This window comes from Lepeophtheirus salmonis, chromosome Z (genome assembly GCF_016086655.4).
Source record: "Lepeophtheirus salmonis chromosome Z, UVic_Lsal_1.4, whole genome shotgun sequence".
NCBI classification, from domain to species: domain Eukaryota; kingdom Metazoa; phylum Arthropoda; class Copepoda; order Siphonostomatoida; family Caligidae; genus Lepeophtheirus; species Lepeophtheirus salmonis.
This window is the reverse complement of record NC_092584.1, coordinates 12,717,202-12,734,809: the sequence shown is the minus strand read 5'-3', so window position 1 is coordinate 12,734,809 and position 17,608 is coordinate 12,717,202. Positions and strand designations below refer to the sequence as shown.

The 17,608-nt window shown below is 32.0% G+C and overlaps 1 protein-coding gene across 4 annotated transcripts in view; it reads right to left on the bottom strand.

Annotated features, from left to right (window-relative positions):
- Positions 1-5,004: 5,004 nt before the first annotated feature.
- LOC121130020 (inositol-trisphosphate 3-kinase A) overlaps positions 5,005-17,608 on the bottom strand; it is a 151,119-nt gene continuing 138,515 nt past the window's right edge. For all 4 annotated transcript variants that reach the window (XM_071893821.1, XM_071893822.1, XM_040725708.2 and 1 more), the window contains 2 exons: positions 13,802-13,873; positions 5,005-5,475 (listed from right to left, as the gene is read on the bottom strand). In XM_071893821.1, coding sequence (XP_071749922.1) covers positions 5,116-5,475; positions 13,802-13,873 — 432 coding nt within the window. In that variant the 3' untranslated portion in view covers positions 5,005-5,115. The remainder of the gene's footprint in view (positions 5,476-13,801; positions 13,874-17,608) is intronic.

The following is a 17,608-nucleotide window of genomic DNA, read 5'->3' as shown; positions in this document are numbered from 1 at the left end:
CCGAACACCAAGGCCTTTAGGGCAGGTTTCAGAAAGCAATCGGACCCCATGACAAAGGACTACATCAGCAGCGGGTGCCAGGCCTTCGGCCCGCTAAGGGCAGCTACATTAAGAGAGCTCAAATATTCATCTAGATATATTATTAATTTTGTTGACTTTTAATAAATTATATCATGATGAAGTTTCAATTTTGAAGTGTTTAGATTTTAATGACCCACTAATTAATTGATGCGTAAGATGAATAGCTCAGAGTAAAAATTTGCTGGCTGTGGGTTGGTAAATAAATTCCAATCAATGTTAGAGCTTAATAAGACTCTCTAGAGCCAAATACTCTTATGTAATGGAACAATCAAAAATATCTATGTTGTTGATCTGCAATTCTACTCCGAGTCGAACTAAGAGTCACACCTAGAATTTCACAACAAATCCTCAGCGTTACTCTCTGTCCTTCATAAGCGCAATCACTTGTGATTACACTTTATACAAATATTTTATCTCCCCAAGAATGAAAGAACAAGGATGGCAGCTTTAGAAAATAAAATACCTTCTCTGGGTTACTAACAAGAAGAACAATACACTACCGCAAAAAAATGCTTAGAATTGACAACCCTTCTCATGTTTGTGTATGTTTTATCAATAATTAAAATGACACAAGATGACCAGGAATACAAATCATTATTTTAAAATATATTTTTTTAAATAATAATTAATCGGTTTTTTCGTCTTTGTCTTTTAATGAATGGACATCTTAGATCAAGGGGGGGGAGAAGTGGAACAAGTATTAATGAAGGAAAAAAATAGATAAAACTAAAAACAAAGTACTATGTGTACATAGTTAAATTATATGTATAGGGTGATTAAAAGTAAATCATTAATTATATAAAACCTTTTTCACATCTGATAAATTATTAAGTATGCAGAGGCGTCCCCAGGATTATATTTTTAAGGGGGAAGGGGTTGTGTATTTAGATTTTCTTCTTTTTTTTTTGAAAAGAGATTCAAAAATTAAAATTTGGTTGAATAAAATAAAAAAAGTTAAATTTTGGAAAAAAAATTTCGGTTTTGGATTTTCATTCCGAAAATTTCCATTAGACCGAATCATGGTCATGAGGTGGATAGGATAGGCAAAAGAGAACATGGTTTCTTCTATGTTACTTTAGAGTCTCTTAAGATTTGACTGATCATAAGAGAGGTAGAGGAATACCAGAGTAGTGTTCCTCTTAGTCTCCAAGTGTCTCCAAAATCTGTGCTGATCTAACTCAGACATTGGAAAATTGGAATGGAAATCTTTCTTAAGGAATCTCTTCACCACAACTTATAGGAAAAATAGTTGAGACATCATTTTGCAACCTTCACAATCTTCACTAACAAAATGAAGCTGATAAACTCTGTTCCTTCCATTTATTCTATGAATGTGGCTAGAATTGAATCTGTGAGGGAAATTGTGGATACAAAAATAAAAGAGGAATATGGGATAGAAATGAAGAAGAGAGGTTGGTTAGTGGTTATGCCCCCCAATACAATGATTCACCTAAAAGTCGACTCTGTATTCCTGAAAATTTTATGCAAAATATATTTTAACCGGCAAAGTCTTCAGAACGTCTGGTCTCGATGATTTTATAAATACATCATTTAAAATATTACGGTCGTTTTAAGTTGTATGCTCTATTTTTTTAAATTTTTTTTTTAGCACTATGTATCACTTTTTTAGATATTGATTTCATGCAAGTAAGAATTATCTTCACTACAAGCAATATCTTAGGACGGCGGCTGATCCTCCCTTTTTCTTCCATTATCACTCATGCTTCTACGCTACCTGTAGTTAATGCTGATAAGTGTCTTAGGAAGGAGAGTCCCGTCATAACATAATACCCTAAACTTATATAAATGAATGATTATTTGTGGCATAGAAAAATTTCTATGCTATGCATTAATTTTAATAATTACATTTATATACTAATGGCAAAATAATAACTAATACAATAACAAACCAAAACAAAATTAAAGTGCATTTTCTTGAAAAAAAGTTGCAAAATATTAATTTTTTTTTCAAAAATCCAGTTATTCTCAAAAAATTAAACCCCTAGAAAAAAAATTCAAAAATCCAGAGCTCTTCACAGAGAATTAAAATTTTCGGATTTATTTTTTGGAGACCGTTGTGATTTTAAGTGGACCGAACTAATTTGGTCATTTAATTAAAAAGTTTGATTTGGACTGCTCTCAAAGAAAAATTCGGCCAAGACCGGTACAAATTAAATTAATTCAGTCTGTAATCCTTTTGTTTAAAATTCGGGTTGGACCGATTCTATGGATGAATTGCAGATCGTATCAGTTGTGTTTCAAAATTTTGAAATTAATTAACATGACGTCATATGAAGATAAATGTGTTGCATACATCATGTTTGTGCAACTCAACAACGTTTGGATAACCATTCAATTTGGATCTACGGTCTGAGATAGCAGTTTGGAGAGAAATATTGCTCAACAACGTTCTGAATACATCTATCAAGACTGAACTGCAGAAAAAAATTAGTACATATATTAAGATTGGAAAAAATAGGTATATATAAAGGGTTTTTCAGGTAAATCCGGACAAGATTTACCTGCATCCTGATCAATAAAGGTAGCTATTTAACTTATATAATCTAAAATACTTATCAGTACTCTTCAAATGCTAGAATACATTTCAAAGTTAATAATTCACCACCTTCAAAGGGTTTAATACTTATTCTTTTAAAAATATTAGGTATTCTAGGTTTCTTAACTTCTAATATAAAGATCAATTTTTGAAACTGATATAACTGTCCCTGGCTATTAACAGTTGCAATATTTGACGAACTTCACATCGAAAGTTTTGGCGTGTACTAGTTAAAACAGCCCCGGGAAAGTGTTGTAATGATCTCTCGTCTCCTCCTACTAACAGAAAATAACTTAGCGGTCTAGGTAGTGGCGTCACTATCCTCTTTTCTTTTTGGGATGGTGAGCTAGAACCACCCTAAGAGTTCCTGAAGCCGTCCAAATTTTTATAATGTCTTATTTTTACATTTATAAGTCTGTTTTTGATATTATCACATATAGAATCCAAAATGGTTGGTTGCTATATCAGTCTGACTCCATTTTACATGCTTTTAGAAACGTTAAAAGCCCAATTTGTCCGTCGGACTTTGATGAAGACTTCAAAAATATTGTCATCAAATGTTTTGGTGAAAAAACGCTATCAAAGGTTCGAACTTCCCCTCAGGGAAGACGTGATAAATAGTCGCAGTGTCTTTATGGGAACACCTTTCATGAATCTGAAGGAGAAGTGGTTCTGGTACCGAATGGCTACGTCGTTCTATCTGGGAATAAATTGGAAAAAATGCCGGAGGAAAGACTCTGATCCTTCTGTAAAAATAAAAAGGAAAATTCAGGACGACTATTCTATTATTACAAATACGTTACTCAAATAAGGACTGTGATTAATGCTTTTATCCGGAAGGCGTACGGGATTGAGCCAAAAAAAATCCGATTGGCTGGTGGCCACCAATTCGAGGGCAAAGGATGGATTTAAGATTGAAGCAATCATAGTGAAGATGCTCTTTATAACGTATGGCGGGAGGTCTTCCGGATCAGCTAAGCCGGAGACGTTTGGAAGAGCTAGTGAAGATGCACATAAGAATTTTTTGGTGTTTTGGACGAGAGAGGAGCAACGGTGGCTTTGAAATTGTAAAGGAATAAATAATAATGTTTATAAACATCTTTTCTTTGAAACTAACTCGTGATCTTCTCTGGGTCTACAGGTTCTCCTTTTTTTCCCTCCTTTTTTGTTTTGTTCTTTTTTCTATTATCTTATTCTTATTCCTTCAGGAGTAGTAGAAATGAATTCATTATTGTATGTATCATGTAAATGATAATTAAATAACAAAAGATGTTCTGATAATATACTTTTTGGGCCTTTCAGGTCATTAAAAGGCTATTTTTGACAGAAATAAAACCTACTTTTCACTTTCTATATCTCTCCTTCTCTCTTCTCCCTCTGTCTCTTTCTACATCCCTCACATTATCTTTATTCTTCTACCTTCATTCTTTGTTTCTATTCACTCCTATTTACTCCTGCAACGCGAGTATCCTGCCTTTTCCACGATTGTGGAATAATTACTTCTTCCAACAATTCCTTTTTTTTTAATAACTCCAATGACTTATGGATAGTATCCAAAACAATAGGCAACATCTTACCTGCTCATGTGCTGAAAGTGTGCTGTTAAATAACGGCCTCACGCTGTTTATAGGTATATAAAATACAACCTATTTATATTACGGTGTTCATCATTTTTAAGGCTTATCCCCCAATGATGAAAGCTAGCAACGCCTTTGCTGTAGTTACTATTGATATATTTAATAAATTTGTCCCGGGGTCAAGTATAAAGTCAATTGATGAATTTCATCCCCACCCTCGATCCATTTAAAGAAAAAAAAATATTAATATTCCTGGATGTAACTTTTGTTTTTCTCGATAGAACAGATGCTAAGCCAATAAATATACATGAAAGATTGGGACTCTTAATTTTGTTCAAAGAAATACCTTTTCATTGTGGGTTGTGAGTGGTGAATTTTTTTTTATGGAATTAGCTATATATGTCAGTTATATGATGCAAATTGATTGAAACTTGCTGACAGCCATCAAAATACACTGATAACAAAGATTTATTTTTGCCTAAGGGATGAGTAGGTCAGTGTTAATCGTCAGGTTATGTTTATTTTGTGCTAAACAAATACTTTGCTGTATGTGACGAAATAAAGACGATACGAAAAGTGACGAAATTGACACTTAAATGATAAGATAATAACCCAAAGGTGAATGAATACATTGAAAGTACATAGTATAATTTTTTTAAACGAACATATTGTTGTACTCATAGATATATATTTTGTACATATTTAAGTTAAATAATTATAAGTACTTAATTATATAAAATTATATTGAAGGTAAAAAAAAATGAAATGATTAAAAACATATTTTTTGTAAAAAAAAAAAGAACAAAATTTTTTAATAACAGAGCGCAAGTAATCGATAATGATTGTCGTATTGGATAATCGTAGGCCCATGATGATGACAACAACAACCATAGGAATACATCAGCAATTTGAATGATTGGAGGAGGAGGAAGGGGATAGTGTAGGAATACTGAATTCAGAGAAGGACTTTTGTAGACACTCCACAACAACATCCTCTTGTTGTTGTGGAGATGAGAGAGGGACGGGGTTAGGACTCTTGGAAGAAGTAGTAGGGAGGTTGGAATGGGTGAAGAGTCGCTCAAAGATATTGATGAGATTATCCATACCAATAAGATAGCCGTCTTCATGATTCCCCACTTCCCATGGTGATTTGTGATCAATGGAAAGAGATTCTGGGATCTGCACAGTTTTACCAAAATCTATCATCCAAATACTTGCTTTGTCATCGTCGTGAACAAAGAGTAGAGAGCTTCCAATGAGCTAGTGGAATTAAAAGGGAAAAAAAAAGAATTAGTTGAAGTATTAGGATATTTATTTATCATTGCAATTTGGTCTCAAAATTATATACCCTCATAATTTTATTTTCAAATTAAATAATCAACAACATTTTATAAAGGGTTTTTGAGAAGATGATCGATTTTGAAATTATGTATCATTCATCATAAATCATTTAATTTGGAAGTGACCTTATTGAACGTTCGGATTGATTTTGAGAATAATATTGATCTTGAAAAAATGGACCTGTTTAAGACACAAATAATTTTATTTCGAACCTATCTAATTTCATCCCTGTATTGGCTTTGAAAACAAAATTGATGTGGAAATTAATACAGGTACAAAGTAGTTATAATCTAATTACAAACACGAATTTATTGATAATCTGTATCAATATTGAGTAAAAAATTGGAATGAAAAATTATAGACCAGTTGGAAACACACGTAATTTTAATTTGAACCAATCTAATTTCGTCTCTGTTCTAAAACCGTTATAGATTAATTTAAAACAGAACTCATTGCGTATTTGGATCGATTTTGTGTTAAACATCGATGGGGAAGTTATGGACCAGTCCAAAAAAGTAATAATTTTTTTTTGAAGCAATCTAATTTCGTCCTTGGATCGGGTTTCACATAAAAAAACGACATGGAAAATATGTATTGATCCAAAGCAACTATTATTTAATTTATAATCGAAGCCATTGAGCATTTACGCCCATTTTTGAAGATAAGTTTCATTTGAAATTCTGAAACAAGTCCATATCGGTTATAGTTTCGGTTATAATATATTGAGTTGTTTTTTGAGAATAAGATGGATCTTGAAACTTTAGACCAGTTTAAGTCCGTAATAGCTATATAATGAACCAATCAAATTTCCTAAAATAATTTAAGACAGGTCTAAAACAGATATAATATAATCAAAAATCAAACTTGTTGGTTTTCTAAATCGATTTTAAAAATAAGATTGATAAGGAAATTATAAGCCAGTCCAAGACCAAAAATTTTTGTGCAAAAGAAGATGTATAAATAATCTTTTGAATTTACAAATAAATAGTCCACTGCTTTGTATCAGAAAAGGTAAAATGACTAAAACAGCTAAAGAGGAAATTATGAAATCTTAAAAAAATTAATGAACTGAAATTAATTTTTACGAAATTAGATTGGTTCAAAGTAAAATTATTACGGTTTGGAATGGTTCATAATTTCCAAATCGGTCTTATTCTAAAAAATTGATCCAGGGGATCAATGAGTTTGGAATATGATTTAAATTCTGACAGCTTTGAAAAAGACAAGAATTTCTTGATGTATCTTGTTCTCGAAACTAATCTGAGACAGAATTTTAATTTATTTTTTTATTTTTTAAACGTAATTAAATGGGTTCAAAATAAATTATTTCCATCTTGAACTGGTTTACAGTTTTCAAATCCTTCTTATTTTCCAAATCAATGCAGGAAATCAATGAGTTTGGTTTTAAATTTCAATATTTATATTGATTCATCAACGTCCATTGTAATTACAAATAAGTAAATACGCTTAAATGATATCATACAAATTTGTAACCCCCGATAAACTTTCAGTACTGCATAGTTTGAAAGCAATGAAATAACAACCAACGCTTTGAGAATGTTCTTAAAGTTATCAGCATTCCCCAAAATATCCCAAGAATTTTATATAAATATATATAAAGTTTTAATCTGCCCGAGACCGCATCTATTTGCATTCCTAAGCTGGGAACTGTTCAAGCATGTGTTACATCTTTTGAAGACTCTATTAACTGTAATATTCTTTCGATATGTAAAGTTAAAGCTACAATCTAAGCCAAAAGACTTAGGATTGGTGAACGATTGCTCATTTGCTCAAAAAATAGCTTGCTTTGACATTTTTAGGGGAATAATACTAATTTAGCCGCTTTTCGTGTGGAAATTGCTCATTTTTCTAAGGTAGTATGAAATAAATAGATAAAATTTGTATTCTAGTTAAAATATTACACAGCAGCCTTGGATGATTCTTTGATAATTTTTTTCGAGAGAAAATTCACCTGCAAAAACTTTCATTCATTAGGTTCTCCTTTTTTAGGTAAAATAAGTATATGATGCAATCAGGATTATGACTACATGATCGGATATATAAGGGAGCCAGATTTCGATAACAGCCAATGATAGAAAGGTGACCCAAGATTGATGTGTGAATAATTCCCCTTGAATGTTGAAACAAAGGAGAACTACACTTCCGCAAAATTGCTAAATCTTTATCCGTCGATATAACATAGCAAAATTTATTAATAAATTATACTGAGTATAAAACAACACTAATTACTTTAAATCATCCTTTTAAAACTGTATTGTTTTTTTAAAATACAAATGGCACAATTTGAATATTTTAAATACTCATTTTTTTAAATTTAGCGCACATTTTTGCTCATTTTGTCCGTTGTTTTTTTTTTTCTTCAAAAATCTAAAGTCTATATATCAGTCTCTTATAACTAATCCTCTTCTACTTAATTTGGTGGGTTAAGTTAACTATAAAGTAAATTCAATTACATTTTGGTACAGTTAGTTAACTCATTAAGGACCATAGTTTTGTTTTAAAACAAATTACATAAGACCGTAGCGGATAAAGAAATCCGGCTCTAACAGAGAGACAATCTTCATCATTATATTTTTTATGAAAATAAATATATTTAAGACTAATTACTCCCTTTTAATTAAGCAAGTTTTGGATGGCCTATTGTAAATGATAAGATCTTGTATCTTCTTAATTGACTTTATTATAAAATGGTTATAGTATATAATAAATTAAAGACCCCCTCATTATATATGTATATTTTTTTTCTTACAAGATCAAAACGTTTATTTGGGTTAATTAAATTTAATTATCCTTTTTAATGAAATACTTTATTAGATGGATTCACCAGTCTATAGAGTAGTATTTCCAACATCAATGAATAGACGAGTCCCTCGTATATATTTATCTACGTATATAAGGTCGTTCAAGGTCTTTTAGGTAGAAATAAGGAGCTTAGGTTAGGTTTCAACTTTTTTCGAATTTCTATTATAGTTAGAGTGTAAAAATTGTCATATAAGTAAGAAAATACATTTGCAAAATTCCGTTTTTCTAAGCTGTCAACTGTAGGTCGCAAAGTCAAAGGTAGAAAGAAGGCAAAAAATTATTTATTTGCATAGTCAATCTAATATAAAATCCTTTTTATAGACTACAGGCCTACAGGGTGGATCATCTTCGAGGACATCTAGCCTCAGTTCTAAAAGTCTGACAATTTGTAATTGGCGCCATTTGAAAGACATAAAGTAACAATTTTTTCTTTTTTTATATTTTTCCAATCAAAAATATCCAAGCAACAAGCAAAACGGCAGAGGGTGGGTGATCTTTTCCGGGCACAAATTGATCTCTGAGAATACGATATTCACAGCGGACGCTGTTCTGAACAGAAAAAATGATCGCTTCTTTACTGAATCGAGAGCTCAGGTCGAGGAAAGTTTCCGGACCAAACATCCAGCTCAGTTTATGGGCATCGGTGTCGTGACATCCAACAGCAGCAAGATGCCTCCCTACTTTTTCAAAGGCAATGAGAAAGTCAACACAGATGTCTACTAGAAGGTTCTCAGGTACCATGTCTTACCCTGATTGAAGAACACCCAAGACAGCGCTCTGGCACACACATCCAAGAAGGTGCAACGTTTCTGCAGGGAGAACATGGCTGCCGTCTCGCTCACAGAATTCTGCTTCGTCCTCAACCAAAGTAAATCCCCTGGGCCTCGCTGTTTAATGTGTCTTAGAAGGCAAGACCAACAAGACTTCTCACCCAAATTACAATGCCCTGAAGGACATGATCACGGAGGAGTGGCCCCCGACTTCATCCAGGGAAGTTGTCCTGCTGTTCGTCCCGTATTGAAGCCATCATTAAAAATAGAGAGGGACATATTGAATAAAAAGTGTATAAAATTGTCGAATTACCAACTTATGATACAAAAGTTTGTCACGAAAACGGAACAAAATAAAAATATGCAGAAGTGAAAACGGCTTTTAAAATAAACTAATAATTGAGTCATTTTGCCTCTAAGGTCCTTCCAACTGAAATCAATAAAAAAAAAGGATATTTTTCCCAGCACCATCTTCAATTTTTTTGGACCATCTTTAGCTAATAATAAAAACTCAAAATTTCAGCATTTTTTTTTGCCTCATGTTCAGGATTTAAGAGTTCTAAAGTTTTAGCCTTGACGCCATCTACCCTATTTGCTATCAGAATATGTGGCATCGAATGCATCGCTAAAAACTTAATGTATATGTTTTTGATATATTACAAATTTACATATAAAAATTTGAGTTAAATTGAGAATGGACATGTTTGATTTTTTAGGTCAAAATATTGACCTTATGGGTAATAACAATAATTTTTTTTAGATCATATAAAACATTAAAGCAAAATAATAAATCAATTATATATAAAATGTTAATTAAAGTAGATCAATATCTTCAAAAACATTCAACATACAGTGATTTAAAAATAAGGTAGGTGGGATGGAAGTCGAAACATTAGAAGTCATTAAATCCAGAACTAGAGGTAACAAAAAAAAGGCTGGAACTTTGAATTTGTATCTAATATTAAAATATGTGACAAATTTGAAATAAAATTGAAGATAGAGTTTTTTTTTTAAGTGATTGATTTGGCTTGGAATGACCCTCTAACCAAAATTTAATGGAGATGTGTGACCTAAAGTTGACATCCTAAGTAAAACCATTTTGCTTGAATTATTTGGTTTTTTGGTTAACACATTACACCCTTTCCATATTAGCCTTATTCGAAATTCGAAAAAAAGTTAAAGAACAAACCACCCTAATCTAATATATGTTATATATAAACAATTTTACCTTGGTAATTGTATCTATTTATACTACTCAATACCATCCAACATGTTAAGAAGAATAATATGTAAATGCTCACAACATACCAAAGAGTATACAGTATACAAATATACCATCAATAAATCAAACTTGTTCTTTTTTGTTAGGATAAGAGGGGGATGTATAATTAATTATTATCTGTTTTTCAATTTATATAGGTAGCATACCAATGGTATTCAATGGTACAGAAGTACGTACGTATGTAGATTGTATATAGATAGCACAAATACACAAAAATATTCCGTATTCAGAGCTAGAATGGGCAAAAGTAGAGTGCAAAACCTCCGCATTAAATCAAATTGAGTTATGTATCTCATTTTGTTCCAAAGTCATAGTGGATTATGCATTTTTTAACGTTTTGTGTTAAACAACCCCTCTCCCCATCCCCCGATCATTGGCCTTGAATTCTCAAAATTTAATGCCCTCTTCCTGTAAACATATATAATCTTCGTACGAAGTTTGATCATAATGGATCTCTAACTTCTGCCGTAATCCAAGTGACTAACAAATATACAGAAGCAAAACATATTATTGCGGTTTTTTTTTGATGAAAAAATATTTATTGGGAGCAGACTAGGGTCTCGAGAAAGACGATTAACAACGTCTCCATGTGATCGAAGGTCCGGGAGAACCTTCGATACTCTTCCGGTAAAAACATATTTTCATCATAAAAACACTTTCACATAAGTTTTATTAATCCTACTTTTAATTTGGGGATTGTTATCAAACATAAAAGGATTTTTTTGTTAGTTGACTGTTGTAATCAATGAATGGTTTTTAGTTAGTAGAAACTAAAGTACTACGTAAATTGTAGAACTAACAATTAAGCAATAACCAACTATATTCATTTTTTGTTCTATATAAATATACATATTAGCAGTTGAATAAACGAAGAAATATCCGAGTTCTATCTTTTTATTAGCAGATATTTACATATTTTTTTTCAAAAAATGAAATTAGCGTTTCATTATTACATATTTTCTTGCAGATGAATGTACATTTCATATTTGAAAAAAATATATATAAATATGAACAGGGTTGATCTTATCTAGTGGTAGACATTTTATTATTTTCAATCACGAATGACGTTGGTGAAAAAATCACGGAGTAGTTCAACAATACATCTTGTCTTATCCATTTGATGGGTGCTAGAATTTTCAATTTGATGTATCGTAGAGACTGCTCATCAAGATAGGCAGATTTTTACAAAACACACAACTAATCATAGTCTATGACGTCAATATTGCTATAATTTTCAGTTTAACTTATCGCACAGACTGTTGTGCAAGAAAAACAGATTTTAAGAAAACACGCAACCACTGATACACTATGACGTCACTAGTAAAAGCGTGCTGGACGTCAAACAATAGACGTATACTAGTTATGGTATAGCCTTGTATTTCTACTAACCTTCAAATAAGCAATAAACTTTATGTTTTGAGTGATTAGGTGAGTTTGTTTTAAAATGTAATGTTCCAAACTGAGGTCACTTTTCAAATTATAAATTTATTTTATTTAACTTGACCAATTTGAGACTTTGACAAGAATAGGCGGAGGTCTACTTAAAAAGTCATGCCATAGACTGAAATCTAATATCAAATCATAATTTCACAAAATGACCTTAAACATATAACGGCAATACGTATCAAAACACATGTGATGAAAAGACCCAGTCTTAACAAAGAAAATAAGGGTTTCTTTCCGTTAAAAATTGGCTTTTAAAAAATTACGTTTATCATTTTTTTTATTCGCTTTATGGAGCGAAGTCCCCATAACAGTTGTAAAGCCATTGCTTAGCTTAAACAGTATTTCTCTACATATATAAGCAGTGTAAAATTAAACCAACAATTTTTTTTTGGAAATAATAAAAGTAGTCTCACACTTAATACAAAAACTCACAAAGAAAAGAACAAATTGTCATAAAATTTTGACAGCTGTCTTTGACCATCTACTTGAATTTTCAGCGCATGCGTTAGTTGATATATAAGTTTTAAAATTCTCGATATGAGCAGTCTAACAACTTTTTTGGCTGAATATTTGTAAGGGTCCAATCACAAATAAATAACACAATGCAACAGCATTTGGGACCGCAACCTGAAACCCACATTAATTATTGTATTTCATTTTGATACATTAAAATTACAAACTTATAATTTATTTACGAGTAATACATATATGTAACTAGGGGCATTTGAAATGTATCGCGTGCTCCATGTTACACTGAGCAGTTATTAATTGTAATAAAAAGTCCAAAAGTACATATTTTATACAATACTATTAGTCTCACACCCATTGCATGAAACTTAACCTTTTTTCCACAGTTGGTATTTCTCATTCATTTAATATTATACTCATCATAGGATAAATAGCAGATTTAGAATCACAATGTTTCACATTGGAACCAACATACGATGTCATATAATGTCAAAAATATATTTTTATATGTTATTCTTAATTTGTCAAAGCTTATTTTTATACTTGAGAGCTAAGTTACTAGAGCCAGATGGTCCATTGATTTCTGAATACTAAACCAAATCATTAATTAATGAAGGTTGAGTGATGTCGATATATTTATGCAGATAAAGAATTAATTACAAAACAAATCAAACCTGAGCTCTAGAGGTAACGTACAAGTCAAGAAAATTATATTTGAAAATAATCAACAAATTTCCATTAGCACTCTAAGCTGCTCGGCGTCTCCAGGACCATCGTCTAAGCCGTGAGCAAGTCCGAAACGTTGGGATCTGTCAAAAAGGCCAAACTAAATCCGGAGGAGTTCATGAAAACAAAGCTAAGAGGATCCATGCAAAAGATCACGGGGTTTCACACCAGACTGTCTAGAAAGTTGGGTGGAAAGAGCCTTGTGAGGATGGAGAGGCCACTTTTGACTCCACCAAGGAAGGAAAGACATCTCCTCCGTTGCAAATCTCTTTTCAATTAGTCTTTTGAGCTCTTTTGAACTATTTTTGGACACTTTGCCCCCTACATCCCTAATGACAACTCCCTTGACTACACCTTTTAGGGTACACGTCGAGGGAAATACATATAGTGTGTGTCATACAAACACCGAGGTCCTCAAAATAACTTTCAGCCAGTACTGGAACGCTATAACAGAGGACTACATCTGTAAAGGGCGCCAGGTCGCATGGAAGCCATCATTGTCGCTAAAGGGGCCTACATTAGTTATTAAGAGAGCTCAGAGACATATATATTTATAGTATTAGCCTTTGGGAAATTCTATTGTAAATGAATAAATTATATCTTGTGGAATTTTAAAATTCAGAGTGTTCAGATTTTAATGGACCTCTCAGTAAGTATTGATACAATCCTAACAAGTGATCACTTGTACACAACATATTTATGATTAAAAATTTAATGTCAAATAACTTACCTCGTGGTTTTTGAAAAATTCAGACTTATCTAGAGCCTGTCGTATTTTTTTCAGTCTTTCTAGATATAACATCTGAAAAAAAAGAGAAAAAAAAAAGATTTTAATATTTATGGATATAACTATGATCATGAGTATATATATAGAAGATTAATATTTAAGGAGTTACTTCAAAATGAAATCTAATAATCCTACAAACATAGGTAATTTCAATCCGGTTTGGCATTGTTCATTTTATGTGAATTAGATATAATAATGCAAATACCAGGTGCATAGTTGAATTCTGGACAGTTAAAAAAGAGTGAAACAAGAAAAATACACACAAGAGAAGAATTTATCAGCTGACGAACTGTCAAAAAAAAATTAACTTCGTACTCAACAAACACCATCCAAGGGTATCTGCAAGATTATATTCTGGGAGTCTAGGTTTTTGGATTTCTTTTTAAAGGAAACACAAAAATAGAAATTCTTTCAAAAAACGTCAAAAATCTATAGCTATTGATACAAAATTAAACTATTTGAAAAAAAAAATCGAATTTTCAATTTTTTGCTCTACTTCATAATTTGTCGGAATGACGGGAAAATTTTTCTAGTAAAAAGCAGAAATTCCTTAATTTGGAAGGCTACGGCCCCTCCAGCCACCCTCTGCAGAATCCCTGCCATCAGAGATCCGTAACTTGACTTAAGCAAGCAGGGGAGACTATTTATAACATCAAGAAGGAGAGGATAATAGCATCGAGACGAGCTTTAACAATATATTTCCCCATCACAACCAACATTCCCTTCGAATTTTCCTTTTTGCAACATGTCGAGGCCAGGGCTTGCTGTACATGGGCACCAAATATCGAAGCTACCGTTGAAAGTACTGGAACTTCATGAGCCCAGTTACAGTATTATCCCCTGCCGGAGCTTCCAGCGGTGCATTTAGGGCATTATCAAAGACGATGGAGGGTACATTGAAGGTATGAAATGGAAAAACATGTGTCAACATCTGACCAATGTTATGTTTCCGAAATAAAACTTGTTAACCCTTAAATACTTTTTGTTGCAAAAAAAAATGGTGCTAGGGGATTTCATTCTCAGTAAATTAGATTCATGCCCAGACCTTTCCTTCCCACTTAGAAGAGGGATAATCAGTGGTGTCAGACGGTTTATGTTTCTAAAGTACTTTGTATTTTTTTTTGTCGGGCTATAGCACTGGAGATGAGAGGCGAGTCATCGATGAGTAGTAATGGAGGGAAGACGGATATGAATGATTTATGATATTTATACTTTGGGAAATGGAAAAAGAAGAGGAGTAATACCTGGATTTACTTTTATTTCCACTGATCGGGATTCCATTCCCACTCACTAATTAGATTTACGATTTATTTTAGAGTTACACAAAAAAAAAACCATCTTTTTATGTAATATTTAACTAAAATGTATGAAACTGCAACTTTTTCTATATCTGACACAACCTCGTCGGTAAGTGTAAGTAGTTATTGGTATAATTTTGCATGATAAAAAAAAGCTGGTAATTTGTAATTAGAAAAAAAAAATTAAAAAATTATTTTTTTCGTTAAATAACTTTGTTGAACCATGTTTATTTGAGGAACTTATTTTCAGAGCAAAAACATAAATATAAAGCATTTTAGGGTTAAAATTCCATATTTATAATGTCTAGTTTTTAACTACGCACCCGGTATATATATAAAAGTATAATATTATTTTGTGCACTTTTGATTATCTGGTTCGAAAAGAAGTAGAGAACTGCTTTTTTACTCTCATCAAAAGAATTAATAATACAAATATTTACAAGCCTATGATGATGGACTTATATGTGTATACGTATGAATATATGCAAAAAAAAAAAAACCTAAAATATATTTTGAGTTAAAAGTGAAAGTGATGAGTAATGATCAAGGACAATTAATATAATATTGGGCTTATTATTAGTATTTGATTCGACTTTACGGAACTAATTAAATATTTGATAATCTAATGTTGTACATATTATGGTACGTAGGTATGTACAAAGCAAAGTATTGGGGCTATGTAGGTATATGGAGACTCAAATAATCATAAAATACCACGGGCTTAACCATCCCAAAAGATCAAAATCAAAACACAGATATGGTGGGTGGAAGCTATCTATGCTTCCATTTTGGCGCTCAATTTGGGTAAACGCGGGAACTAGGACAGTTTATTTTTTTGTTGTTAGATAGCTTCTTCAAACTTACACCAGTTGGGGAAAAATGGCATCAATTGACGACTTTGTTGTCCCAAATATTTGTAAAACCCTTCCGTGGAATCCGCACAGAGAGCGACAACCAAACAATGGCTCGAACTCGGGGACAATTGAGACTTTCATTTGCAAGGTTAATAGGGAATTCGATACCTCTAAATGTGATTTTGAGGCAACAGTAATACCGGCTGTATCTCATATGACTCCTAAATAATTTTGACGTCTTCATCTCGGCGGACTTTTGGCCTCCAAACTTAACAAATCTGAATCCGATTGATTTTTTGGTGTTGGAACAATGGAACAAAAAACTAACCCAACACTCTGCAACACTTAAAACGTGGGAAAAAAAAATCTTTTTCGTTTTAAAGATAATTTGTGCACCCTGTACAAATATATTTGTCCCTGATTAGGGATGACAAAGTTGTTCAAAATCTTCGTAAGTGTCCATTTAAAAAAAGTCTATGCTTTTAACTTTTCATGAGACATCACATATCTCCCATCAACATAAAAGTAAGTTAGAATGACTTTTTTCAAAATTAAGTTTGGATTACATTTGTATTCTTTAGAAAACTCTCATTCATTCCAATTAACAAACTAATTAATTAATTGATTAAAGGCGCAGAAAATTACAACTAAAGTAGTCAAAGTTGATCAATTTTATTTGAAAAGGCCATATGTGGGATAATATAAGTTTCTTAAACTAAGCAAAGGTTCAAAACCATAGCTAAAATTCATGTGTATCTTAGCTCATTGCAAAAATTTACATATAATTGTTTCAAGGATGTCCATGAAATATTTACAAGTATGCATAATTGAAGAAAAAAAAATTATTGAAGTTTTTTTCTTTATTTTGATTTTTGTTCAATGTACTTTTTATATTTACCATATATTTGCTGACAGAGATTATACACGGCTCGATTTTTGAAATAAACAAAGATGTAGTTCATTTTCCTTTCAGGTGATTTTATTAATTTTCATATATTGACTCATGATTAGATGAAAGGAGCTGAATTTACGTATTATGAACTCAAAAAGGTATGACATTGGATTTCGATTTGTAATATTAAATTATATAAGTCATGGGTCTTTGCTTATAATTTGTTTTATTTCATATTGAGTCACTGATAATATTATCAATTAAATGTACATCATAATTAAAGGCTATTCTCAGAATACTAATTAATATTTAGCAGTGAGAAAAATAACGAAGACACTGTTTTGACTAACCATTATTCTTTCCTCATCTCTATAATGCAAATTTTAAGAGATTAAATGAAACTTTTTTAAAGTTTTTCCATACACAATGTTCAAGAAGACATTATATGCTGTCGATTGCTATGAAAAACCTTGTCCAAATCGCCATCTAGAGCACACAGTACAAGAAGAGTTTTGATAATACTTTGGGGTCTGGTGAAAGGAGATGTGGCCCCCTACATCCTGGACCTAAACTGTTGGATTACACAATTTGGGACAAATTGAGGAAGAGGGCTGCAAGGGTTGGCACATCTATGTGGTGGAGATGAGGACACATATTGAGAAGGCCTTCTCGCAGAAAGTAACTTCTATCGGTATTGTCTTTAAAA